The 26918-nt window shown below is 57.7% G+C and overlaps 1 protein-coding gene across 1 annotated transcript; it reads right to left on the bottom strand.

Moving 5' to 3' along the window:
* Positions 1-221: 221 nt before the first annotated feature.
* Positions 222-26185, bottom strand: CSPG4 (chondroitin sulfate proteoglycan 4). Its single transcript, XM_069026001.1, has 10 exons — positions 26095-26185; positions 13791-13954; positions 9211-12789; positions 8431-8910; positions 7860-8036; positions 4750-4948; positions 4446-4580; positions 4140-4294; positions 3125-3308; positions 222-2926 (listed from the first exon to the last, which is right to left on the bottom strand). Exons 1-10 carry the CDS (start codon positions 26183-26185, stop codon positions 1023-1025), a joined length of 7068 nt encoding a protein of 2355 aa, XP_068882102.1. The 3' UTR covers positions 222-1022.
* Between the last annotated feature and the right edge of the window lie 733 nt (positions 26186-26918).

Below are 26918 nucleotides of genomic sequence, written 5' to 3'. Positions count from 1 at the left end.
ATTCCCAGCTGGAGCAGCCCAGGGTATTATTGTTGGGTCTCATCATGAGCTCAGCGCTCAGTTTTTCCTCTGCCCTCCCTCAGACCATTTCTATTTAAGTTTTTAGGACTCCAGGCTGGGGAAAATTTGAGCAAGAGCCCAGAATATGGTCCATTACCTCCAAATGTCACTCAGCAGCTTAAAACAGGCCTGGCAAGGGAGACAGCATAGGAAAACAGTGATGCACCTCAGAAAAGGCACTTTATTCTGTTTACTTCTGCCATACTGGAGTATACAGTGGAAAACCACGCTGGCTCCGCTTCTCTGCTCTCCTCGCCGGTTTCACACTGCCCAGGTGAGCTCCAGCCATCCCTCCCTGCCAAGGGCATCCTACCTGTTGTGCAACCCCCCCAGGGCTCGGTGCAATTGACTTCATGTAGCTCACAGCAAGTAGAGAAAGAGCGAGGCGAGGCGGGTATTTTTCCAAGTGGGTGGGGACTCCTAAATTCCCCTGGCATTGGCCACAGAGTATTTTCCAAGCCTCTGCTTCAGTGTCTCAGCTTGCCTAGCCCTGGGGGATTTGGGCAGCTTCATCCCCAGCTTGACTCAGCACAAGCTGCTTCTCATCCTTCCTCTCTTACCAAGAGCTGTGAAAAGCACCCCTGTGGTGACGGTGCTGCCTTCAGAGGAGCCACCACTGGACCAGCCTGGGTGGCTCTGTGGGGACCAGCGTCATCAGGTCCCCCCCAGCAGTGTGGCCTCCATCAGGTGGCCCAAATGAGCACCCAAAGTCAGTGATTCCCAGCGATGCTCAGGAATTTTGCCTGTCCCGAGTTGCTTATGCAGTGCCCCCCTCCCCTGCCCAAAGGAGATGCGGGGCTACAAGGTGGGCTGGAGTAGCAGCCCCTGTATCCCCAGGGACCTCCTGCATCTGTGGGATGCCAGCTCCCAGGGAGGAGAAGGAGAGCCAGGAGGAGGTGGCTGGTGGTGCTGCAGGAGGGGCTGGATGCCCAGGTGGTCTCGTGCCACCGCACCTGAGCCCTTCACACCCAGTACTGGTTGTTTTTCAGTGGGGGGTTGGAAGTCCGGCAGTACTGGAGGAGCTCGGGGTCTGGCGGTGCCCCAGAGCCTGTGCCCGGGGGCGGGGGGCCCGTGCCCTTGCCCTCCAGAGTGGTGACAGTCGTTAGGGGGATGCCTTGGCTGGGGTCTGTCCTCCGGAAGGTCTCGTGGTCTGGCACGGCCCCGTTCTTGGCCTTGGGGGCGGGAGCACCCTGGACGTGGTGCTTCCCCGTCTTGTTGCGCTTGTGCAGGTAGAAGAGCAGGGGCAAGATGAGGGCCAGCAGGAGCAAAATGAGGCAAATGGGGATGATGATGCTGAACATGTTGGCTTCAATGAAGCTGAGGAAGGTGCCCCCTGCCCCAGGGCTGGGGCTAGTGGTGGCGCTGGGGGCCAGCCAGGCAGTGGGGGGCATGCCCAGCTCGCTGGCATTGGGGCTGCTCCGTGCCGTGCCGTGGGGCACTGGGGGTGAGGCTGCCAGCGGGACCGTGAGCAGGGTGACACCATAGGATTTTGAGGCGTTGTAGGGCTCAGTGCTGTACTCCAGGGATGCCAGTGCTGGTGGCACGCCGGCAGCCACCAGCTCGAAGACAAAGCTGTCCCACTGCAGGGGTTGTTGGGTGTCCCCAGCATCCAGCACCTCCAGCCCCACCAGCCCTCGCTCCAGCTCGCTCTGGCTGAAGGTTTCGATCGGGGAGGTGAGTTGTCCCGGGTCCCTGGATACCCTCACAAGACGGCTGGCACGGGGCGCCCTGCGGACCTTGAAGACTGGGACGCTCTTGGTGTGGTTGGCCAGCTCACTGGCATCAAGGACACTGGTGTCCAGGAGGGCTGTGGTGCCTCGGGGCCACAGGCTGCCCGGTCGGATCTTCACCGCAGCACGGACAGTCACGTTCACCACCCCGGTCCTGTTTCCTGCCCGCGATACGGCGACGAACTGGAAGTTGTCCTCGGGCGATGTGAGGTCACTGAAGGTGAACGTCACCTCTCTGTGATCCAGCTGCTTCTGTGAGAAGCCCCGTGATGGCTTTTGGTTGACTTGCAGCTGTCCAAACCTGGGGTCCCTGGTGATCCTGTACAGGACATTACCTGCCCCTCGTGGTGCGGCACCAAGCAGGTGATGGTGGGACACAGGGGCCCTGTTCAGGTCTTGGGGCACCTCCAGCAGTGCCGGGCTGGCAGTGGTGCTCAGGGCAGGCAGCACCTCGATCTCCAGAGAGGTCTGGATGGGTGGGTGGTGGCCACTGGAGAGCCTCAGGGCTAAGGACCCTGGGGCACGGCTCCCAGTGGCAACAAACACCACACGGCCAGCATTGACATCTGCTTGGGTGAAGCGGCTGATGGGCTCCCGTGGGTTGTGTGCGCTGGCCAGGTGGCCAGCAAGGGGTCTCTGGAGGATGCTGTACACCATGTCCTGTGGGGACACCAGTGGGTCTGCCACGGCCAGGTACTCCTGTGACAAGGTGACCACGGAGCCTGGTGGGACCTGCAGCACTTCTTGCCGCTTCACCACCCGTGGTGACTTGGTGCTGCTGGTCACTGTTATGTTGAACGCTTCAGAGATGACCACCCCATCCTGTGGAGGACGGACAGACCGCTGTTCCCGGGGCTGGAGCCAAGCCTTAAAACTGAAATGGTCTTTGGAGATGCTGTCCCCACCATGGGCGTACACCAAACGCCTCGCTGCCAGGTCTGACTGCAGGAAAAATGGCCGTGACTGTTCCAGAGGCACATCGGCCACCAAGAGCTGCCCATGAACTGGTGGCTCCGTCACCAGGAAGACAACATCATATCCAGCCCTCTCAGGGACCAGGATTTGGCTCAGGAGGTTGGAGGCATCCAACACCAAGGTGTCAATCTCAGCCTGCTGAGCCCTTGTGAGCTGCAGACCTGGCGAGAAAAGAGATAAGAATCAACTTGGGAAAGTTGGTGAGAGCTTGATGTGATGATGGAGGAAGGAATCGGATGCAGTTTTAGATGTCTGATGTAATATATCAGCCACGGAAAACAACACAGTGGTGTCTTCTTCAGACAAACAAACCCTCCTGAAAAGCTGGTTTGTCCCATGCTTCTCCATCCTACCCTTACCTGCATTTTTCCAAAGCTGAGTCAAGCGCTGGGGACACTTTTCTTCAAAGGAGATCAGGACAAGGAGGATGAAGGAATCTGAGATGGTCGTGGGAGTGACCACACGGAAGCGGATGGCATCTTGGGCCAGCCAGAAGGGCTTGTCTGGCATCTCGTGCTGGTAGAAAATCAGCTTGCTGTCCACCTGAAAATTAAAAAGAAATCCTTGATCAGCTCCTATCTTGACTCTGAGCTGGAGCAACCAAGCTCTAATTAGGTAAGAAATGGGGATTTTCACTAGCCATGGCACGGTAGTCACCATGGAGAGCTCATGGTGTTTCTTTACCAGGATGTGAAGTTGTGGATCTCCCCCATCCCTGGAAGTGTCCAAGGCCAGCTTGGACAGGGCTTGGAGCAGCCTGGTCTAGTGGAAGGTGTCCCTGTCCATGCGGGGGGGAACAAGGTGACCTTTAATGTCCCTTCCAACCCAAACCATTCTGTGACTCTGTGATGTTTCTCCCAGCAATTAGGGGAACTGAGGCTCAGAGGAAGGGTTGAGCTTGCTCAGCATCCTCCAAGGGTGAGGATAGCACAGAGGAGCTTCCAGGGAGAGTAAACCTATGTGTTTCTGAGTGAGGGAATAAAATAAGACCCTTGCTGGGCCCTGCAAAATTTGGCCCCACAGGAGAAGCATTTTTTCAGAGCAGGGGTGAAAAAATCATGCTTGGCTCTTCCCTTCAGCAGCAGCCAGGCTGGCTGGCTCTGCAGCAGGGAGATGGCCTAGGGAAAGGGATTATAGCTCCCTCAACCTCCCCCAGTGCTAAATCCAAGGCTGGGGCAGCAGCTTTTAATCCTTCTAAGCAGCTGTTGGCAGATCTGGGAAAATCACGGCACGGCTGGAGCCTTGCATTGCCTCCTGCCTGGGGTCAGGTGCCTGTGGTGGCAGTGGGGTCAGACTGGGACCCCCATGCTGTGGTGGGGGGCAATGAAGGGCTGTGCTTGGGGTTCTGAGGAGCTGGAGGAGTTGAAATCTCACCTGGGCTTGGGTGAAGTTCCTGATTTCCTCCCCCTGTGAGGTGGTCAGCCTGCCCAGGCGCGGGGCTTGCTCGATGCTGTAGTACAGAGTGGTGGAGCTGGCAGGGCTGTTGCTCACTGCCTGCAGGTTCTGGCTGGTGATGGGCTGCAGGGCACCTGGAAAACACATCCAGTATGGATTTCAACTGGTCACCTTGCCACCCACCTGCAGCCTCTGCCATGGGCATCTCAGTAGCATTGGGCAAGGGTAGGAGGTCCAAGGGGGCCCCATTGGAACTGGGAGAATGGGGAATGTGCTGGTACCCACCTGGGCAGACAGTGAGGCTCTGCTTCCTGGCCAGGCTGATGACGGGCTCTCTCTGGGCCCTGACGAGGAAGAAGTGCCCAGGAGAGAGGTTCTCGCCATCCCACAGATCAAAGGCAAAGCCGCCATCCAGGGGTCCTGTGGAAAGCACAGACCTGGGCATTTGTGGGGGACAGAGGAGATGCAGCTCCCCATTAACCTGTCAGGGTTTTGCACCAGGGATGAGGTTAGCATCCCCTGTGGTGGCACAGTGTCCCCATCAGGCTGGGGTGGTGCAGGGGCCTGGGGCACCGCAGTCCTGCCCTACCTTGGTGCACGAAGAGGATGAGGCCGTTGTCTATTTGGGCCTGAGTGAACCTCTGGACCTCAGCATTGGGTGCTGACCTCAGCACAACCTTCCCGTTGGCTGGGGGCTGGATGGAATAGGTCACGTCTTCCGCTGGGGAGTCCTCATCCTCGGCACTCAGGATGTGGGGGCTGAGAACAGCCGTGGCACCTTCCCGCAGCTGGGGGATAGGGAGAGGCTGTAATTCCCCTGGGATACCCCTGGCACCTCTCCCCTTTTTCCTGTCCCAGCTCAGACCACTCTGCTGGGTGCCAGAGCACATCCCAGCCCAACAAGGGCGCCTTGTCTGCGTCCCGGGTGATGCCTCCATCATCTGGCCTCTTCCCAGCCCTGCATCACCGCTGCCGTGTTTGCCAGCACGTGCCACACAGCTGGGTCTGTGCCTCTGCACTGCACGTGCTGGAGGGCAAGGGTGCCTCAGTTTCCCCAGTTCCTGGAAGTGGAAGAGGGCATGGTGCCCTGGGGCAGGGGCTGTGCCTTTGAGACCTTGCTTTGCAGGGGAAGGGGTTTTAGTGGGGTGCACAAGCTGCTGCTGGGTACACAATGACCACAAGCAGCCCTGTCTCTCCCTTACTGGGTGTTCCTCCTTGCTCCTGCTCCCGTCCCAGTTCCCATCCCACCACCCCCTCACAAGGCCGCAGCAAGGCCCGCTGTCCCAGCAAACCCTCCAGGAATGACAAGTATGTGGCCAAGTTCAGAGACACTGTGGAACTTCCCAGGACCACTTCCTCCCATCCAGTGGTGCCTACCCTCCCCTGGGAACATTGTCCTTCCAAAGCCCTGGCATGTCCCACCTCCAGCTGGAGGCAATAATTTTCCCAGCTCGTAACCCTGTGCAGTATCTCGATCTTGGCAGACCACGGGGATGAATCTTGTGCTGCCGAACAGGTTCTGCCCACACAGCCCAGAGCTGCCCTTTGCCCTCCAGATGGCTTGAAATCATGGGGTGCATGAATAGAGCCGTGCCATGGCTCACGTGGGTTGGGGGGTGGGAGGTGCTGCATCCCACAGCATCATGAGGCTGGGCTCTTGGAAATCTGCATCTTGGGAATCTGCAAGACAACACCCAGGCAGGCGCTGGAGGAGGTGCTCTGCTGGATGAGCTCTTTCCTGCTGTTTTCAGCTGGCCTAACCCAAAACATTGCTTGAGTGGGTGTGGGTGCCGACAGAGAAGTTAAATCCCTCAGCAGTCCCCACGGGATGGCAGAGGCAGGCTGGAAAACACAGCTTTGGAGAGGCAGAGTGGGGGAAGTGCTGCTGGACACACAGCCGGGACAGGAGCTTCACTGTGCACACACACTGAGTTTTTTGGGCTGCTTCTTCCCCCCAGCACCCACAGCAGTTGGAACTGCAATCACACTGGGGGCTTGGAGCCAAAGAAAACTCCCTGTGGGCAAAGCAGGGGGAACAGGCAGCCCCAGGGCATCGCTGTCCACTGGGAAGGGACAGTCAGAGTGGCTGGAGTAGCTTTGCTCCCTGCCCAGAGCCTGCGCTGCAGGAGCTGACCCACTTCTCCATACTCCCCGTCCTCCCTGAATTATTAAAGCCTTCCGCCTGGCTCCTGTGCTTGCCTGCTCGGCTTATTGTGTTTGCTCAGCCTCCGTGTCGCCTCTGCTCTCGGGGAGAGCATGAGGGGAGGTGGCGGAACGGTGCCCGGAGCGTGGCCGTGTGCTCTGGGGCGGCAGTGGAAGCCTCTCTCTTGGTGGCATTCAGCCATCCTCCCTTCAGATCCAGCCCAAAAACTGCTGCTCCTTCCCAGGGGGCTCCATTTTGGGGTCTAGACCCATCCTGTTGTCTCCCAGCCCTGCAAGGACTCGGCATCCCTGGAAACCTTTGTGCAATCCCTCTCCCGGGCCTGGCCTGACCTTTAAACACTGAAGTCATCCCTCACCAGAGCACAAACACAGCAGGGCTGGGCCTCTCCCATCATTCCCGTTGGGGGAAGGAAGCCTTTCCCAGCTCCAGAGCTCCTCTGGGCAGCTGTGGTTACTCTTCCCAGAGTGCAAAGGCATTCCCATGGAAAGGCAGACAAATTGCTGCCTCAGAGTTTATTTTTAGGAGGTTTTTCTGTATTTTCACCCTTATTCTTAGCATGATGGCTGGGAGGGAGGGAAGGCCATGCTTATGCTGGGTGTCTGGAGTGGGGAAAAGGGGCTGGTGTGGGCCCAGCATCTGAGGGGTTAACTTCTTCCTGAATTTTGGCCCAGGTAAGGTAGATCTACAAAATTTGCTGGGAAGCTTCCTGGCCTGGAAGGGGAAAACTGGGGCAGGCACAGAACTGGGGCTGAGGGTACCTCCCAAACTTTGCTGGTATCCTTCAAAATGGCTGTCTCTGGGGCTAGGCAGGGCAGCCCCTTCCCCTTGGGCATCTTCTCCAGAGCCCAGGCTCCCAGAACCCTTCCCAAGGCAACTGTGTGATGATCCTCACGGAGCTAGTTGCTTTCCAGCTGCTAGCCTGGGAAATCCTGGGATAGTGAAAGTAGGTGCAGGGAGGTGGCGGGGATGACTCTGCTTCCACGTTTTCCAGTAAATTCTTTGCCGGAATTTTGCATTAGTGACCCCAAATGGGACAGGGAAGTGTTGGAAGCAGAAGGTGGGAGTTCGGCAGCAGGTGAGACCTCTTCCCTTCTGCCGTTTTCTGGGACGGACGTAAAGAGAGGTGTGAAAGCTGCCCAGATGATTGAGTAATTCCAGCCTGCGTTGGTGAAACGTGGGCAAGATGCTCTTGGAGCTGCCAGGGATTATCCCGCGAGCAGGGGCTGCGGAGGCGCTGCTGCCGCCGTGGCAGCGCTCGCCGCGCTGGGACCGCGGGGCGATGCTCCCACCTCGCGGCCGATCCCCGCATCAGCGGCGGGGCGGGACGGGCTGGGGGGCGAGGACAGCTCGCTCTCCGCCTCCTCCAGAGCCTCGCCCCGTCGGGAAAACCTTCCTCCTTTCCCCATTCCCCATGGCCCGCCTCTGGGCGGCAGCCCGGCTCCGCCGAGCCCCAGCTCCCCGAGGCGAGCTACCAGGAGCGCAAGGGGGTCCCCACGCTGGGCTGGCCGCCCCTCCCCGTGGCGTCCCGCCCTTACCTGCAAACCGGCGTTGACCTTCAGCCGCGGCCCCTTGGTGCTGCGGGGCAAGATGGTGATGAAGAGGGTTCCGGGCTGGCTCTGTCGGGATACCTGGGAGGCGTTGGCCAGGATGGTGAAACTGTCGGTGAGGGATCGGGGGCCGTCCTGCCTGTACTGGATCTGCTGGCTCTCCACCTGCGGGGCAAGGGCCAGGTGATCCTCCATGGAGGACACAGGCCACCGGCCCCTCTGGGGAGGGGACCCTGAGCCATCCTGGGAGGATGATGGCAACCCACCACTACCTCAGGGGCAACCCTGCGGGGTGTATCCACAGGACGGGACTGGGATCTCTGGAAAGCAGACCTGGAGCCCAGCAGGAGTGCTCTGCCTGCATCCCCACCCCGTATCCCCACGAGCTGCAGAGCAAACCCATCACCCCAAATGCCTCCAGCCCTTCTGACGGGGAGAAGACTCCTGCAGCCCTCCCCGACCTCCCAGTGTGGCTGGGGGCTGGAGACCACCCCTGGGCTCTCCCCAAACCTTCGGGAAAGCAGCATGGTGGGCAGGTGGGTGCCCATGGGTGCTATACCTCGCTCCAGGTGAAGCTGTGCAGCCCGCCCTGCTCGGGCCGCTGGCTGTTCAGGAGGGTGCCGAACTGGGGGGGCTCGAGCACCCTGAACTCCATGCCGAGAGCTGGGTAGTAGGCGTTGGAAATGCGGAGGATGCCCGAGGAGAGGGTAGCAGAGCCACCTCCTGGCACCGTGATGTTGTGGACATCCAAGGGGACAGTGATGGGAAGCACAACCAGGCTGACCACCACCCCCTCCAGAGGGTCTGCACTGCGGGCTGTGATGTCCAGGACAAACTGGTCACGCTCCTCATTGGGCTTGGAGTGGAGGTAGAGGACTCTGCCACTGTTGATGTCCTCCTGGGTGAAGGACTGGATGGGGTCCAGGCTGGGCTGCTCGTTCACGTCCTGGCTGTGCTGAAGCATTGCCAGGAAGCCGGAGGCTGGGGGGCTGCTCACCAGGTAGACTATGTCTTGGGAAGGGATCTCTTCGTGGGTCACCTGGGAGTGTGGGGGAGACAAGGCATGAGTGGGAGGGCTGGTAACTGAGGCTGGGCTGCCCCACAGCCCACCTGCTGTGCAATCAATCCCTCAAAGCTTTGCTGCGGGATGAACTGCAAGAAACACCTTACTGAGGCCATGCCTGAAGACCTCTGTGCCCCTGTGCAAAGCCTGACAAGAACACAAGGCCTTGGCTCTGAGCAGGTGGGAGCAAAATGGAGTCCCATGGGTGGCCATTCTGGTTCCATGGCCAGGGAAGTCATGCAGGCATGAGGAATGACTGGAGAAGGGGATACTCACCAGTAAGTCCTCCTCCTTGATCCCAGCCGCTTCCCCCTGGAAAACATAGATCTCCTTGTGGTTGACTATGCTCAAGGGGCTGGGATGGGTGTCCAAGAACACACTGATGGCCAGTGTGTCCTCCACTGCCACCTCATTTGCTTCTACAGTGAACTGGAGCTCATCCCGAGTGTTCCTGCTCCCGTTGTGGTGGTAGGAGATCTCTCCCGCCAGCAGGTCCCTCTGGGAGAAGGCCATGACCGGCTGCTCCCCTCTCATGACAGTCCCCCACCTTGGGGGGGTGGTTATCAGAAACCGTATCTCTTCATCTGACCTGATGTCCATGTTGGTCTCCAGGCTGAGGACAGAGGAGTCAATGCTCCCTCGGGTGCCCTGGTGGATGACCAGACCGGTGTTGTTGACTATTTTGATGTAGGGGTCTGATGCCTGCACTTCCAGGAGGGCTGTGGTTTGGTGGAGGCCATCTGAGACCTGTAGCTGGATCCAGCCCCGGTCAGCCCCAGAATGGACAAAGAGGATCTTCTTCTTCCTCAAATCATCCTGTGTGAATCGATAGACCTGGTGGCTTCTGTCATCGACAGACACAATGCTGCCAAATAAGATGTCCTTCCTGGCCAGCACCAGCTGCGCATCGGAGAAGCCGGAGTCTTTGTCAGTGAAGGCAATGTCGTCAGTGGTCAGCAGGTGCTGCCCATTGCGCACCACGTTGAAGACTCTGTTCACTGCCCGGACAGGGCTGTGGTCATTGACGGGTTGGATGGAGACCCTGAAAACGCCCCTCACCTCCTCGGCCTCAGGCTCGGCGCTGCCCTCACCCTGCCTGATGGCTACGAAGGGGATGTCATCCTCCAGTGTCTCGGAGTCATCGTGCTGGTACAGCAACCGGCGCTGGAGGATGTCGTCATTGGTGAACTCCGTGATCTCCTCTCTGGAGGCCCAGCCATGGGATGCAGCCCAGGCCAGCCTCCCATGTGCTGGCCCCTCAATCACCTCATAGACATAGTCCATGCTGTTCACACTCTGCACAAACAAGTGTTCCTTGGAGATGACGGCCTGTCCACCTTCCGGCACGGTCAGGAGCACGTTGGTCAATGTTGGTGCATCAGGGTCCCCACCAATGCTGATTCTGTAAGTATAGACGGGTGAGTGCTGCTCACCAGCGTGGACGCGGAACTGGAAGAAGTCCTCAGCTTGCTGGGAGTTCCTGATGGTCACGCTGTAGCTCAGGTGGTTTCCCTGCAGGTCCTCTTCGGTAAATCCAAAGCCTTCGGTCAGCCTGTTGCCAAGCAGCTCCAGGTTTCCCTTTTTGGGAGCCTGGATGATCATGTAGTGGAAGGGAACTGGGGCAGAATTTGGATCTTCCAACATTGCCTCCAGCTCCTTGCTGGTGATATTTCTGTGCCGCTTATTCTTCATCTGGAGGGGAGCCATGGTCCTCATCTTAATGGTAGCTCTTTTAATCCTTATGAGGAAGGTGTTGTTTGGCAAGAGCTTCTGCCCCACTTGGACTTTGAATCTCACCTCCTCCACGCTATCTTCCAGCCGGTGCTCTGCGTCTGTGCTAAAATACTGGATGCGCCCTTGCTCCAGGTCTTGTTGGTGGAAGGACTCGACTTTTTTCCATTCCCCTCCCACGTTCCCTTGCTTCTGGACCTCACCATACTTCAGCGGCTCCGTGAGGACATATAGGATGGAGACCCGTTGTTCCACAGCGTTTGTCTCGACTGACAGGTTGGCTGTGGTGATGCGTGCGGCCCCTCCTTGGGAGAGGGAGAGGCCGGTGTTATTGAGCAGGCGGATGTCAGGATCAATGGCGAGGATCCTCAGGGTGGCAATGGGGCTTGGCACTGTGCCATCACTCACCTGCAAGGTGAGCTGTAAGTTTGTCCCACCCTGGTGCACATAGACTACGCTGCCAGCTTCCAGGTCTCTGCAGGAGAACTCCTCAATGGGCACTCCAGGGTGGAAGTCTAACTCCACATAACCCTCCTCCATCTGCTGACCATGCAGCTGGAATTCAAGGCCATCGCAGGATGAATCATCATCCAGGACCTGCAGGATGTCGGTGGTCAGGTGTTTCCGTGTGTGCTTCAGGATTGTCATGTGGTTCCCACGGGGAAAGATCACCTGTGGGGCATCGTTGACAGGGTTGATCATGATGGGCAGCAGGTACACCTGCCCCTGCCGCAGGCACTCTGGGACCCCTTGCTGGGTGGTCACTGTCACCTCCAGCATCAGCTGGTCCATGGGCCCCTCGGAGCCATCATGGATGTATCTGACTTTGCGATTCACAATGTCTAACAAGGTGAACTTCCTTCTGCTCCTGGAGCCAGGAATGTCCAGCTCCAGCTGGCCATGCCTGGGGTCATTAGTGACGCTGAAGAGGATTTGGGACTGACGGATGTTGGCCAGGCTCAAATCTACCGTTGGTTGGGCGTGTTTCCACTCCAGGTAGGCCATGCCCCCTTCAGAGACAATGAGGGGGCTGACGTGCAGCAGCCTGCTGATGTTGGCAAAGGCGGGAGGGAAGCTGCTGTCAGGCCGGCACGGTTCCACCACCAGGCCTGGTGCTCCTGAAAAGACATTCGGAGGTGGAGAGGTGGATGCCTCATCCTGCTCATACACCTCCTCATAGTCCCAGTAGTGGTCCTGCTTCCCACAGCCTGCTGTGATGTCCTTTGTGATGACGGCGTCCTGCAGGCTCCTCCTCTGCAGGTTTATCCGCAGGTCCTCCAAGCAGCCAACAAACGAGTGGTTGGTCATGGTCCACAATGAGATGAATGAAAGATGGTGTTCCCTCAGCCTTTGCAAAGCTTTTTCATCCATACCACCAATGAAGAGGTTTCCCTGAAGGTCCAGGTAGTTGTTGATGCCCCGGTTGGATGTGGATGAAGCATAGTAATCTATTAGTATCTCAAACTTGTGGATGTCCGTGTGGACTTTGACGTAGTGCTGCTGCTCGTCGCTGATGAAGACATTGTTGTGCAGGACGATGACACCGTTCCCCTTCTCCACAAACCCTCGCAGGCGCCCATTGGAGATCTCCAGGTAGAAGAAGTCATTCTCCAGCCCTGCGTGGTAGATGAGGGGTGCCTGGGTGATGCTCGTCGTTATCACAAACTCAATGGTCGCTTCCTGCCTCGCATCCCACGTGGGGAAAGCAATGTAGGAGTGTGGCCCCGGGAACCCGAATGGGTCATCAGGCTCTGCAGAGAACTGTGTGCTGCACCCTTCCTGGACGTGGTGGAAGGTCTTGGAGCTGCCATCAGCAGACAGACGGGAGAGAACATCCAGGCCATTGAATGTCACCAAGTGAAGGCAACCTCTGAAGGGAGGGCTGGCCTCAGCAAGATATGGCAGGTCCAGGCTGCCTGTCCCACCAGCATAGAGGCCATGCTGGATGTCCAGCTCCCTTTCTGGCCCTGCGATGTCTGTGGAGCTGTTGAAGAGGCCATCGATAGTCAGCGTCATCCTGCCATCTTCCACCAGCAGCTCCACATTGTGCACTGCCAGGTTATTGAGCTGCAGCCCTGCTGGGGACTGCAAGGTCACCTCCTCCGAGCCCAACTGCAGCCTGGCCTGCAGGGAAAGACACAAAGTCCTCAGCTCAAGTGAGACCTCTCTGTCTTCCAGAAATACCTGCTGAACATGGACCCACACCCAGGTGCTCTCAAGGGTTTTGGTCCCTCAGTTCACTCCTCCACCTCTGGATGTGCTCCTCCTTCATCCGCCCCATGGACCTGTCCTCTTTGTCCTGCTCTCTGAATTTCTCTCCTTTTTCACTCATTCTCAGTAAACCCCAGTCTCAGGGCTGGGGTCCCACAGCTGGGCATTTCCTCTCCCCTCACAGAGCAGCCCTGCCAGATGCTGGCTCCTCCTTCCCTGTGCTGTCTTGCCCACTGCCCTCCATCCTTGCAACCTGGGCTGCTTCCAGTCCTTTCCCTGGGAACTGGCAGGGGAAATAGCAGGCTTTGCTCCTCGTGGGCAGCAGCCTGGAGCCTGTCTAAGTAGAGGGTTAGCTGGTGGGACACATGGTCTGCATTAGGGACACCTCTGGCCAGTGGCTTGCATGCTCTTCAGCTTTGGTTTAATGTGGTTGGTAGCCCAGCCCAGGCTGCAGGAGAGGCAGGATATGTGCCTCGAATGCTCCCTGCGCTTTTCCTTCATGGTGGATGCCAGCACCATAACCACAACAGGGAATTTTATCCCTCTGTCTTGATTGCTTCCCATGTTCCAGCTGGGAGAAGGGAGATCCCTTCTTTCCCTGGATCCTCTTGTCTCACCTCCTCACACCTGAGGGTGCTGTGCACCGTGTCTGACCACGCAATGTACATGGGGTGCCAGTGTCTGGGTGTCCCTATGACCACCCCCAGCATCATCCAGGCAGTGGGTGGGGAGCTTCCCCTGATGGAGCCTGTTTCTCTGTATTTAACCAAATCTTCCAAGACTGTGTCCAGTCTCCTCTTGTACTCTTGGCTTTCCCTGTCAGGGGTCCTGGCAGCTGGGTATCCTTACACTGGATGAAGCCATGACACAGAGACCCCAGTGCAGGGAGAGGATTGGGGTGCTGGGATGCTGACCTGCAGGCGGCCAGCTTGCAGCTGGAGCAGGAGGTGGTCGGGCTGGCCAGCAGCCAGGAAGAGCAGCCCATTCCCCTGGCTGGTGAACAGCTGCAGGTGAAGCCGCACCGTGCGCGAGGCATCTGCCAGTGGCATCTCCACAAAGCTGTCGCCAAAGAAAGAGGCTGGGGAGAAAAGGGAGAAACGTCAGGCAGGGAAGGACACCTCCTGTGAGCCCCGTCTGGGTGGGTGCTGTGATTATGGAGCCTCTCAAGCCCATCAGCCCTTCCCTTGTTTGCCATCTGACAGGTTGCTGAAGCCCAGCAGCCTAAAAAGACCCTTGGGGGAGTCTGTTCTGCTGATTTTCCTAGAGGTATCCTAGAAGGGTTTGGGTCAAAGGAACCTTAAAGCTCATCTAGTCCAACCCCCCTGCTACAGTCAGGGACATTTACCACTAGATCAGGTCACTCCAAGCCCTGTCCAACCTGGCCTTGAACACTTCCAGGGATGGGGCAGCCACAGTTTCTCTGGACAACCTGTGCCAGGGCCTCACCACCTTCTGATTAAAGAAATTGTGTTTCTCCTCAGTGCTGGAGGAATAAGCATGAGTGCCAGTGATCCATATGTGGATGTGAGAGCGTATGGAAACCTCGGCTCAAAGTGGGCGCCTGGAGATGCAGCTGGAACATGGTCAACACTCAGTAGACATCAGCCCTGGAGGACTCAGCTCAGTGGCATGTGGTCATGAAATGACAGACTGTATCAACAGGGCAGCGGTGGGAGAGGACAGGATTAAGAGTACAGGGAGCAGTGAGGCTTAATTTTGGAGCGCTTTTAATTTTTAGCTGACTCAATGCATGCATGTGCATCTCACACATGTTAAATGTGTGTGGCTGGGGCGTGCAGCCACCCATCCTGCTTGGCTCCAGCTCAGCCTGTGGCAAAACTCTGTGCTTAAGCATAAACACTCCAGCCCTGTAAGCTGGAAATGTCTGGGGAGGATATGTCAGGGATGGGGGGAAATGGACATTTTCAGTCCATGTGTAGTCACAAACTCTGCTGGAGTTTGTATGTGTGAAGTTTTCCTGCTATGCTTTACTAGAGCACTTATCAGATCCACCCAGTTGCCAACCTACACTTAGGTTTGGGGTCCCAGATCTGTCTTGCTGAGGTGCCATGGGCAAACAAGCATAGGAATTTGGCTTTCAGGGTCCCAGCCCCTGATCTCTTTTGGAGGAGGCAGGGGTTGACATTGGATGCTGGGGTGAAACCAATCTTCTGCACAGCGAGGTCTGGGTATAAACACCCACATCTGCTCTTACAACTGCTTCCCTGGTTGTATTTTCCTCTCGCCCAAATTTCTGTGGGGATGACCAGGATGGGAATGGGCAATGCAGGCTTTGTTCACAGGGTGGTGCAGCAAGTGAAAACCCAACCCAGCAAGACAGCTAGAGTCACTGAGGCATTTGGAAGGGGACCATATGTAGAAGTGATGGCAGAGGTTGGCCTGGCAGGGACAGAGTTGGAGCACTCTGTTTTAGCTTTTCCCATTTTCTTCAGAGCTGAGCCCTGCAGTGCCCTGCATGGGGAATGCTCTTCTGAGCCCTTTGGGAATGGGGAGACCTCCTCGTCCAGGACACCACAAAAAATCATTTCCTGCCACTGGCAGCAGAAAAAAGTGCCTCAGTTTTCCCCTGCGGTCTGGGAGGATGACGTGGGTGTTGCAAGGACCATCACCCCACCCGTTCTGGACAGGGAGGAAATGGCACCATGGAAATATCTGGCCTTTGCTGTAACAGCAAGCCCTTTGCCCAGCCCAGGGCAAGGCTGTTCAGGGTGCCTGCTCATTCCCTGGCCCTTGTGCCTGCTGCTGGCATGGGGCACTTTGGCTTCCTTGTCCTCTTCAGCCCAGCCAGTGACTCAGAGGAGCTGTGCTGTTCTTTGCAGGGCTCTGTCCTTCCCTGACCTGCTCCCTCCTTCCCATGGTCCCAGCAAAACCAGCCTTGCCCAGTGGCCAAAGGTGGTGGGTGCTGGGGCTCTCAGCACCGCCTTGTCCTGGGGCTTGGTGAGCAGGAGTGACGTGGCACAGTGGAAAGGGGAGTTTTCCTGTCCCTCCTTGCACAACCACAGGCACACGTGTGTGCACATGTGGTTCCTGGAGACATCCATGTACATTATGTGCTGGCTTCAGTCGAGGTTCCCTGTGCGTGCTCCATGCTCCAGCTCCCACTGGGATTTTGCTACATTTTAGTGGCTTCCCCTAATTCAAAAAATGTGTTTCTCAGATGGGTACTGAGCGGCTGCTCTCACGGGGAAGGAAAGCTTGGCTGGGCTGGACCCACCAGCAGCTCCCATGCCAGCCCAGGGGCTGGGCAGTGTCTCGCTGTGGGTGCTGGGGATGATGGTTTGGGGCTGCTCCAGCAAGACCAGCTTGTTTTCCAGTGTGCCAAGGGGCACCAGTGCCTGCAGCCAGCACATTTTGTCCTGCCTTCAATCTCCCAGAGCTGCCAGAAATGTTTTTCTTCTTCTCTCATAAAATACTACTAATAAAAAGCTCCCATAGGTGCAGATGCCTAGGGGAGTGGTGCTGTTTGTTGGGGAGGAAGAAGAACCCTTGCCCAGATCCAGGAGGTGCTGGGATTTTTCTCCAGCAGCAAAGCAATGTGAGTTACTGCTGTTTGTCTTCCCAAACTGCTGCTTTATTTCAGGGCCACTCTCCTCCTCCGTCATCAGCCCAGCCAGGATGTGAACGCCACTCGGGCTGTGACATTTCACTTTTGCAAGGGACCTGCAGCTTCTCACCTCCATCTCCCCTCTTCCTTGCCCTCTACTTTGGAAAAGACACAGAAAACATGGATTCTTTCTTTTTGTTTTTTTTCAAATGCATTTTGCTCTGGAGGAGCCTCCAAAGGACAGGAGGTCCTGGTCCATCCCTTGGAGCAAGCAGGGACTTCCAGGCACCCATTCCCATCTGTGGGCAGGTTCAGGTGAGCATCCTGGGATCACCCCATGAGGATGAGTTCCCATGCCCCAAAAGCACTTATCTCAAGTGATTTAAGGATGTCATGATCATACCATAGGGGTGTTGTGCCCCTCATCTCTGGATGCAGATGCCTGAGGTGGCCCCTCCTCTCCTGCCATGGGGAGCAAAGGTCCCCATGTCCTGGCCATGGGTTGGACACCCTGGATGTCCCACTCGCCCCCAGATAAGAACGACTGACATTCTCAGCTTGCTGCATCCCACAGGAAATCACCATCCGTGCCTTGCCAAGCTGATTGAAAGGCGTTGACGAGGCGAGAGGAGCCTCCGTCACAGTTTCCAAGCAGCCAGCCAGCAGCCAGCAGATTATAGACTGCAGTGTCACTTGGGTTTGGGGTTTTTTTTTGCATTGAAAAAAACAAGGAGATGAGCCAAAAACTCTAAGGAAGGGTCTGGGAGAGAGGCCCCGGGTGTGCTCGGCTGCTCCTGGGGCCGGCAAACAAGCAAGGGCTCTGTGCGAGCCGGCACTGCCCCAGCACCCGCCCCAGCCGCCGGCCACGCGCCGGCTCCAGAATGCCTTGGCCCTCTTCCCCTGCTCGTCCGGCTGAAAACACGGCTGGTTTGGCCTCTCCAGTTGCTGATTTTTGGTGTTCAGAAAATTTTCTGGCTGGGAGAGCAAAGCCTGGGGGGATCCCCATCCACTCAGGGGGCTCTGGACTGGGGGCTCTCGGAATGCTTGGGGCTCAGGAAGGCCATTTTGGGCTCTCCTCTGTGTTTTAACACACATCTCACCACAAAAACTTCTCCCACGTCCTTCCCAGCACGTAGGAGGACAAAGGAGCCAACTCCAGGCCCAGGCAAAGGGAAGCACTCGGAAAGCTCAGCTCAGAGAGAACCGGCACTGGACACGAAGGGTTTTCGGAGCAGGGAGACATCTCCTGGGTGTGTGGGAGGGCATGTGGGCTGGTGGGTGGATGCTGCCCTGCCCGAAGGCTCCTACCCCAGCGTGGGGCATCCCCAGCCCTACCGCAGGACAGCCAGCTGCCTTTTGGGTGTGCAGGAGGAGGTGCACCGGCGTGTCTGGCGTACAACCGCGTCCCTGAGAGGCTGCAGGGTCTCCCGTTGCTCTGGCCACAGGAGGATGCTGAGGCTGAGGAGGAAGGAACGGAGCAAACCCTGCCTGGGGATAAGGGTGTGGAGCCGGGGAGGGGCTGGGTGCTCAACAAGGCTCCATTCAGCCTGCGGTGAGGCAGGTGGGGGCCAGGGCCGGTGGCCGGCTGTGTTTGCAGGGAGGGGACCGGAATTCATTAAAGCAGCTCTTTAATGACCGGAGCGGGTGCCAGGAGAGCCCCGTGCAGACATACGCGCCCCCCTGAAAGACTCCCTGTGTTTGCCGTCGCTTCCCACCCCGGCCGCACCGGTTTTCCAACGGTGGAAAAACAGCCGGGGAGTGAAAGCTCCTTGTTGCCCGAACAGCCCCGGGCTTGTGCGGCCACGGGTGCAGCCCAGCCCGCCGGCTGCCCTCCTTCCTGCCCGCCTCCCTGTGCCAACAAGCGGCCCCTGTGCCGGCGCTGTGCCTGGTGCTGGGATGCTGCTGGGCCGCCCCAAGGGCAGCCTGCTGCATTCCTTCTCCGCAGCCTCAGGAGTTGGTTTTGAGGCCCTCTGAGTTGTTTGTCGTTGGCTTTTTTTATTTAAATAACTTTTAAGGTAGTGAGGTCACCCGTTGCCAGCCCCATTGTGCTGCACCCACCCGCTGTGCAAACGCCGAGGGGCTGGGGGATGTGAACACTGGAGGGATTCAGGGGGATGTGAATGTGGGAGGGGTTCAGGGGATAAAAATAGTGAAGGGATTCAGGGGAATGCCAACACCAGAGGAGCTGGGGCGATGTGAACATCAGAGGGGTTCAGGGGGATGCAAACACTGGAGGGGCTCGGGGGCAGCTGCCCAGCCCTGGAGATGCTGCTGAGCAGCTTGATCCCCTCCTGCTCCCCCCGAAGCGTGTGCATAAGGCTCCCGTCCCACTCCCAGCGCAGGCAGGGTGGGCAGGACCAGCCTCCTGCCAGCGCCGTGGGTGGTCCTGGGGCTCAGGCTTCCTTGTCCGCAGCCTGGCTCTGTGGTGCCCAATGGGACCTGCAGCCCCCCGGAGCTGGGGCTGGGTTGGGCCCCTGTCCCCACACGGGGTGGAGGGGCCACGGGAGGAAGGGATCCAATAGGCTTTTGGAGAAAGGCTTCATTATGTTCCACATTCCCTTCGTTTTACGGTGTGGTTTTATTTATGGCTGGGGAAGGAAATGAGCAGCTTGCGAGGAGGTTAAGGCAAACACAGTGGCCCTCAGCTTTGGCTGGGGCTTTGCTGGGGGGGGGGGTGCCAGGGGGACAAATGGGGGGCGGCTGCCTTCAGAGATGCGCTGAGACCCGAGCTGAGCAGCCATCTGGGTCTCCACAGCAAAGAAATCCCAGTGCAATGGAGATGAGCTGGGTTTCGTCCACAGCAAAGGCATTCAAACCCAGTGGGGACCTTGGGATCACACCACAGCCCCCTTGTGCCTGCCCCAGGAAAGCTTGGGGTTCTGTCTCCAGATTTATGGGATGGGGTGTCATGAGCACAGATCCATCCCTGCTGTGATAGCTCCTGGCACGGAGGAGGACTTCTTTTTATCCCCACTCCCAGTGATTCCAGTGACTGCTGCTCCCACATCCTGAGCCAGGACTGTGCGTGCTTTTCCAACCCCGGTAATGGGAATGACTGTTCTGGTTCTCGCCTCCCACCCTCCATCTGGCCCTCCCTCACGGCAGGGCTCCCAGGGGCTGGCGCTTTCCAGGAGTGCTGGCCAGCAGAGATTGCTGGAAAGCAGCACCCAAGAAACCACCACAGAAGCCGTGGCTGGTCACCTTCACTGGGCTGTCGACCACCAGAAGTGCCATCACCCTTGTTTTGGGCGTGGGAGGAGAGTCCTGGCCAGGGGTGCTTTGCTTTGCCCCCATCCCACCCCGGTGGCCTCTGGCTGCACCAGGCTGCTTTGAACCCCTCCTCCTGTGTTTATTCATTCAGTTCCTCTCCCCCGTTCCCCAGCCAGCTGCTCTCCGCTCGCCTTCCCCAGTCTCCTGCCTGACAGCTTTGGGGAAAAACAGCCTTTTTACAGCCCACGGACTCTGGGGTCAGGGAAACATGCCCCCTGCTAATTCTGTGCTGCCTAGGAGGGGGCTGGTTGTACCCCTCCCGTGTCCTGCCAGCCCCCAACCCCCTGCCCAGCGCCTGTGCCTGCTCCTGCCTGCCTTCCCCATCCTAATGGAGCAGCATTAGGAGCTGTGATAGCTGGAGGCCATAAAGCAGGGTCCAGGAAGCTTGGCTGGAGCTCCAGAGCTCCATCACTTATCCAGCATGGTTTTATGATGATTCAAGCACAGCCCTAAAGCTGATGGTATTTCCTGAGCTCTCCTGCTCGGCCAGATGCAGAGCCATGGAGGGGAGGGCAAGGAGCTGGGAGCCACAAGGGTCACGGTTCTTTTGGGAAGAGATGGGGGGATGCACCCCCGGAGTGAGCACCCCCAAAGCCTGGCATGAGCAGGAGCAGGGATGAAGAGCTTTTAACGATGTGTGGTTTAATGGCTCCGGAGAGACTTAGGGAATTAGCCCGAGCTGGAAGCAGTGTTTGGAGTGTTTGCCCTGGGAAGTGAAGCAGGGGGAGAAAGTGGGAGGATTTGGGAAAGCAGGAGGCTCAATGAAGCTTTTGTGCTGTCCCCTGCAGCATGACTCAGGCTCACTCAGGCTCCTGCTGCCAGGAGAAGTTGGCCTGGAAATATTGTATCAGCCCCAGAGGACGTGGTTTCCAAACCATTCTAAGTCGGGTTTTGTTCTATTTTGTCTTTCTTTCTCTCTCTCCCAAGCCCTCTTCCCCTGTCTCACAGGCTGGCAGGTTTTCCAGCTCCACCCTGCACATCCTGGCACCCGCTCCCACCGTGTTCCCTTCCCCAGCTGCTCCCCAGCCAGTGAGGGAAAGCTTGCAGAGCTGCAGAAGGGCATTTGGTGGCATACGAGGGGACAAGCCCAGCCAGCCCCGTGCCGGAGGAGCCGGAGGATCTTGGAGGAGTCTGGGTTATTGGGGAGTGGGGCACCTGGGTGCAAATCCCACCTGCAGATCCCTGAATCCCATCCCTGCCGGCCCAGCAGAGCCAGTGCCTGTTCCTAAGCTCCTTCCCAGACCCAGTGAGGGGAAGGAGCTGGCAGGGGGAGTGGAGGAGCCAGGCCAGGGGATGCTCACAGACATGCCTGGAATGGCTTGATGTTACCGGAGAGATCCTCGCCTGGTGTCAACAAACAGCCCGGCAGCCGCCGCTGGAGAGGGGCCGTCTCCAGCCGCCCGGGCTCTGATGTTTCCCAGGCTCGCTGGTGTCAAGTGGCTCCTGCCGTGCCAGGATGGGGGCCGTAATCAGCCAAAATTGTGGGGGAAGAATGAGCACGAGAAGGAGTGTTGAAACTTTGCCAGAAGCTACCTGCTTGCCTTAATTGCAGCATCCAGTGCTCAGGGATGGGGAAATGTTTTAACAGAGATGTTAAAACGCGCAATTGTGGTGTAAAGTGTGTCAATTGGGGTGATTCAGCTTTAGTTGTGCCCGTAAGGCAGCACCCACAGCACCCTGCACCCCACAGGGCACCAAGGACCACGGCCAGGATGAGCTTTTAGTGATGCTGACTGCTGTGAGGGGCAGAGAAAAGTGTCTCCGCGGACAGAGATGGAGGTTTGCAGTGTGGATGGGGGAAAGAGGATATTTTTTGCTCCTCTGGGGCTGACATGCTAAACTGTGTGCAAATTAGTATTTTCTTATTTCCCCCTCTTTCTAGAGCTGAAAGCTCTGCTCTCCTCTCTCCGCTTCTCCCATCCTTCCAGAGCTCCCCCTCCCTGCCCTGCCTCCCCCTCCCCACTCCTGTTATGCCCTGACTTTTCCATCCATGAGAAACACCCGCCGGGGTGATGTTTATAGAGAAAATAAATGCCTGCTCTATTTGTAGCACGGGGGGGACGCATGGCTGGCGGGGGGGCTGTGGGGGTGTGGAAGCGGGTGCTCACATCCCCTCCCAGGGCTGCAGGGCTTTCTCAGACACATCTACCTCGGGCCAAGACTTCCCTCTCTTCTCCCAAGCTCCCAGAGGAAATGACCCTGGTGGGCTCAGAAATTTCTGTGGGATGGGATGCTGAAAACCTTGAAGCCCTTCTGAAGCCCATCCGGAGGCTGAGAACGGGAATGGGAAATTCCTGCTGCCCGCCCCTCTTTCTGCCAGTGCTGCACCAAGCGAGGGTTATGAGATGGTAGAGGATGGGCAGCACCCATTAACGTGGCTGGGGATGGCACCACAAGCAGTTGGTGACTCCAAACCCACCCTCCCTCGCCTGCCTGCAGCAAAGAGGAAAAACAACTTCCAGAAAGCCAAGATTTGGGCAAAAGTAGCAGCGGGGATTCACAGACAGGGCCGCCCCGAGCTGACTCACAGCTCACAGCGGCTGCCTCCCCAGCCAGTGAGTCACGGTGATGGGTGAATGTTGCTTTTCTGTCTCCGTGTCTCACGTGATGGGCCCGGCCGCCTCACATCCATGCTGCTTGCCCCATGACTTTCTCCACTCCCAGCAATTTTTGGCAGTACCCACCCTTCTCCGGGATGCTTTCCGTCTGCCACCGGCCGTCTTCTGTCCGGCTGTCAGGCAGCCAAGCACAGCCCTCGGGCACAGGGCAGCTCCCAGAGGTATTGCCCGGAGCCACGCGGAATGGGCGACACACCCCGGGGAAGAAGGACGGAAAATGGGAATTTATCACCCTCTTGGATCCACAGCTCAGGGCATAAACATCTCCCACCCCGCCCTGATGCCAGCTGAGAGGCCTTGTTTGGTCTGTCCTGAGGATAAACCACTGGTAATGGGTGACAAATCAGGTGGCATCGTCCCTATCCTGGGGCTGGGAAGAGCTACAGCAGTCCTGCTCCTCTGGATTTTAGCCTGGCTTTGCAGAGTCCTGTGCTGCCCTGACTCTCAGCTCTGCTTTGCGAAGCAAGGGCTTTGTGAAAGGCTCTCTGACTTTATAGAATGTATTTAGAATACACTTTATAGAATATATTCATATTCTATCAATATAACAGAATAAAAATTATCCTCATATTACAATATCTAACAATATTCTGCTATATTGGTCAATATAACATAAAAACTCGACCTCCCTTTTTCTGTTCTGTTTGCCTCGGAGAAGGTCTGAGGGGTGTCCCATCCCTGTGCAGCATGGCAATGTCCAACCAAGCACAGGGCACGATGGAGACAGCTCAGGGAAGGGCTGGTTTGGGAATGAGGGAGCTCTGATGGACACCTTCCTTTCTCTGTGTTTCCAGGGGGTTTGAAGATACTGTGTGGTGAAGGGGCTGAAGGCAAACAAGGCTTGGGATGCCCAGGTGAGAGCTGGGAAGTGCACAGGAGTTTCTAGGAGTCTCCCAGCTGAAGGCTGGGGGTGATGCTAATGCTCGGGAAGCTGGCTTCCCAAAAAGGAGACAAGCCGAGCCCAGCACCTGGAAAGAGCCATGGGAGCAGCCCCGGGGAGCCGAGGCTGGGCTGGGCCAACGCCTGTTGCGAACAGTCTGTGCTTTGAGCTTTATTTAGGCACGCAGACTCCCGCCTCCCAGGCCCTGTTCCTGTCCAGCCTTCAACCTGACGTGAGCTCCTCGGGGTGAGCTTAACCCTGTCCTGCAATCTTGCAGGAATGTACTTATTATATATTTGCCCGCAGCCCTCTGTTGCTAAATATAAGAGTGAGACAAGAATATTCCTTCTCGATTCCCACGATACCAGTTTGTGTTCTCCCCCCTTTTCAGCATTTTTCCTGTTCTTTCCCATCAGCTGGAAACTTTTCCAGCTGCTTTGAGCTATGACCCTAAAACATGTGGCGCGATCATAAAAAAGAAAGTTTGAATAAATCAGTCAGATTTCCAAAAGTGGAGGAAAGGAAGAGCTGAGGTGGCTCCACGGAGCTGAGAAACCTGGAGAAGGCAGAAGGGATCCTGGATGGATACCCTAGGGCAGACACTGCTCCCTGTCCATGGGCAGATATCCTGGACAAGCCAGTATCCCACTCCCCTCCCCAGGACCCCATCACTGCTCCTGGGGTCCACCTAAGCTTTGGAGGGTATCACATTTTTGGTACCCACTTGCTGAAATCTTGGGGTGAACGTTGCTCACGGGGAGTCTACACATCCACTTCTCTCTTCTCCCCTCATTCCAAACCTCCAGTAAGAGGGATTTTGGGAGAGGGGGAGCCCAGCCTGTGGATGACCTCACTGGGAAACGGAGGGGAGCAAGGCTGTCAAAAAACAGTTTACTAAAGCTTCACACTCTGATGTCAAGAGGCCAAGTTTTATGAGTGTTTTTTCTTTTTGTTATAATCCTGTATTTGATGAAGTGCATGATGATTCTTCCCATGCTGGGCTGGGCAGGAAGCCCCAGGTTCCTGAACCTGAGCTTGGAGGGAACACGGGCTTCACCCCCACAAACCTCAGCCCCGTGCTCAGCATGCTGCTTGTGGCTCTCCCTGATGGAGACACAGGGATGTCCCATGGTGGGCAGCCCATGGGAACACCTGGAATGAGTACTGCTGATCTCAGAGGGGATGTTCTCAACTGCAGGGAGCTGGTGGGAAGCTGCTGCCCAGACCCAGGGTCACAGCTGGCACATCTGTTTCAGCCCAATGCAGAAACAGTCCCCAGTATTGGAAAAGGGGTGTAAACCCCCTTTTCTTCCCCAGCCCCATGTGTTGACGCCAGGGAGATGCCCATTGATCCCCAGAGTTGTGTTACAGCCATGGGGGCAGGTGTCAGTGAGAGCCATGGGCTCTTTTTGGGGGTTTCTCCAGCCCATTCACCATGAAAGAGTTTGGGCCTGCCAGGGCAGCCCTCAGACCCATCCTGGACACGGCGCAAGCAATAGATCCATGTGGGGAAATCCCATCCCGGGATGGAAATGTCAGGGCTGGGAGGAAGGAGACCACTCTGTTCATTAACAAAAGGGATTTTTTTCCACTCAGCTTGCCAGGCACCCTCCTATTTTGGTGCATGACAAAAAATAGAAAGAACAAGGCCTAAGGTAATGAAAGGAGCATGTCCCAGAGGCCAACTGCTCTCTGGGAGGGAACAGGGACAACAAGGGAGCAACAGCAGCCCTGCAAGTGCTGAGGGCCACAAGGCTGGGCTCTGGGATCATCCTCCTCCTTGCACTGACAAGGCGGGGATGCAGAAGATGGTTGGGAAGCAAAAGACGGGGTTTTCGGAACTGCTGGGAGCAAGCTCCTGCCTCACTGCTGGTCAGGGTTCTGGTCCCCAGGGGGAAGTTTGGGGAAGGGAAACTGCTCAGTGAATGATATGAGCCTGCTGGGTCTCAGACCATGGCAGCTCTGAGCATCATGGAGCAGAGGAGGGAGCAGGGAGGGAGCAGGGCTGTGGGACGGCTGTCAGGACGCTGAAGCTGTACACACGTCCATGCCAAGAGCTGGGTGGGCAAACCTGGCTGCTTCATGGGGAAAACTGGGTATAAATCCCCCTCTTCTGTCCCGCAGTAACTGCTTTGCCCAGCTCTGACCCTGTGCAGCAGCCAGCCCTGTGGCACCATGGGGAGGACCCTCAGCCCCAGCTGGTCCCCGGAGTCCTGTCACCCCAGGGATGGTCCCACACCCCTCTGGGGCTGTGCTGGTGAGAGAGGTCAGCCCCTCACCCCTCGCCCCAGGCCACCGGCCACCCCGGTGCCCAGGACAGCCGGACGGAGCAGCCCCGGGAGGTGCCACACACCCTGCAAACGCTCCAGCTCCCTCCTTGCCGCCAAGCCCCCGCTCCTGGGATGAAGAGGGGCTGCCCTCGCAGACGCTCCCGTGGCAAGGCCAAACATGGGCAGGGAGGGCTGGCGTGCTCCCTCCCCATGGCGCCGGGCTTGGCGGGGCAGCGACGGTGCCTTTCTCCCGACGGCTGCCCCTGGCCCCGACCAAAGCCCCGCGGCTGCTCCGAGCCCCGTCCCACACAGCAGCGCATCCGCGTGTGCCCCTGCGGAAAGCACTCAGCAAGGCACCCACCGCCCTGCGAGCCACGCTGGGCGAGCCGCCCCTCTCCCACCCTCGGTTTCCCCAACACCCTGCCCCCAAACAGGCAGCACCGTGCCCGTGCCAGCTCGGCGACAGGCCTCCCGCACCCCGGGCAGGGACAGCCTGCACCCATCGGTCACCCATGTCCACAGCGTTCCCCGCTGGTTCCTCAGCTCTCCCAGGAGCCGTATCCCGCAGGATTTCCCACCCTTCCCTCTCGGGTGGGCTGGGGGGACGGGACTCACCTCCGGCCGGGGGTCCCGCGCTGAGGGGCTGGGGGTGGCCGGCCAGCAGCAGCAGCAGCAGCACCGTGGCGATGCCACCTCGGGCACCCATCGTGTCCCCCGGGGCTGCAGCAGCGGCGAGGGCTCCGGGACGGCACAACCTCGGCCGGCGCCTGCTCCCAGGCGAGGGCTCCCGCTACTACTATATTTAATAAAGCGGAGCGAGGGAGGGACCTGTAACCTCTCCCGCCTGTCAGAAAGAAGAAATTCGCTCAGATTACAAACCAAATTTTCCCTCTTAAAGGGCTAGAGGCCCTCGCCACCCACACCCGCTCCTGAAAGCAGCCTTGTTCCCGCCGGGTGAGAAGAGGGAGGAGCGGGGAAAGAGCCCGACGTGGGGTGCGAGGGGCGGCTCCGGAGGCACCGCCTGCTCCGGGCTAAGCGGGATGTCACAGAATCCCAGACTATTCTGAGCTGGAAGCGACCCACAAGGATCATCGAATCCAACTGTTAAGTGAATGGCCCATGCAGGGATCTAAGCTTGGTGTTATTAGCATCATGCTCGAACCAATGGAGCTAATCTCCATAGATCCCTTGGCACCAGGCACTTTTGGGGGAGCAAAGCCAGTTACTGGTGTCCCCACAGACCCAGATCAGGGACTCGGTCCCAAAGCTGCTGTCACCCACCCCCGGCCGTATTCCTGAAGTGGCTGTGCCAACCTCACACCTCTCTCAGCTGGCAATCAGGATGACCTTCAGCCCTCAGGGTTCATAGCACTCCAACTGTGTTAGCACAACACTGGGAAAAGTGCTTTCCAGCTTCTCCTCCTGGTGCAAAGCTGATT

This window comes from Aphelocoma coerulescens, chromosome 10 (genome assembly GCF_041296385.1).
Source record: "Aphelocoma coerulescens isolate FSJ_1873_10779 chromosome 10, UR_Acoe_1.0, whole genome shotgun sequence".
Classification (NCBI taxonomy): Eukaryota; Metazoa; Chordata; class Aves; order Passeriformes; family Corvidae; genus Aphelocoma; species Aphelocoma coerulescens.
Note: the sequence above shows the minus strand (reverse complement) of the source record. Positions and strands in the feature narration are given on the sequence as shown.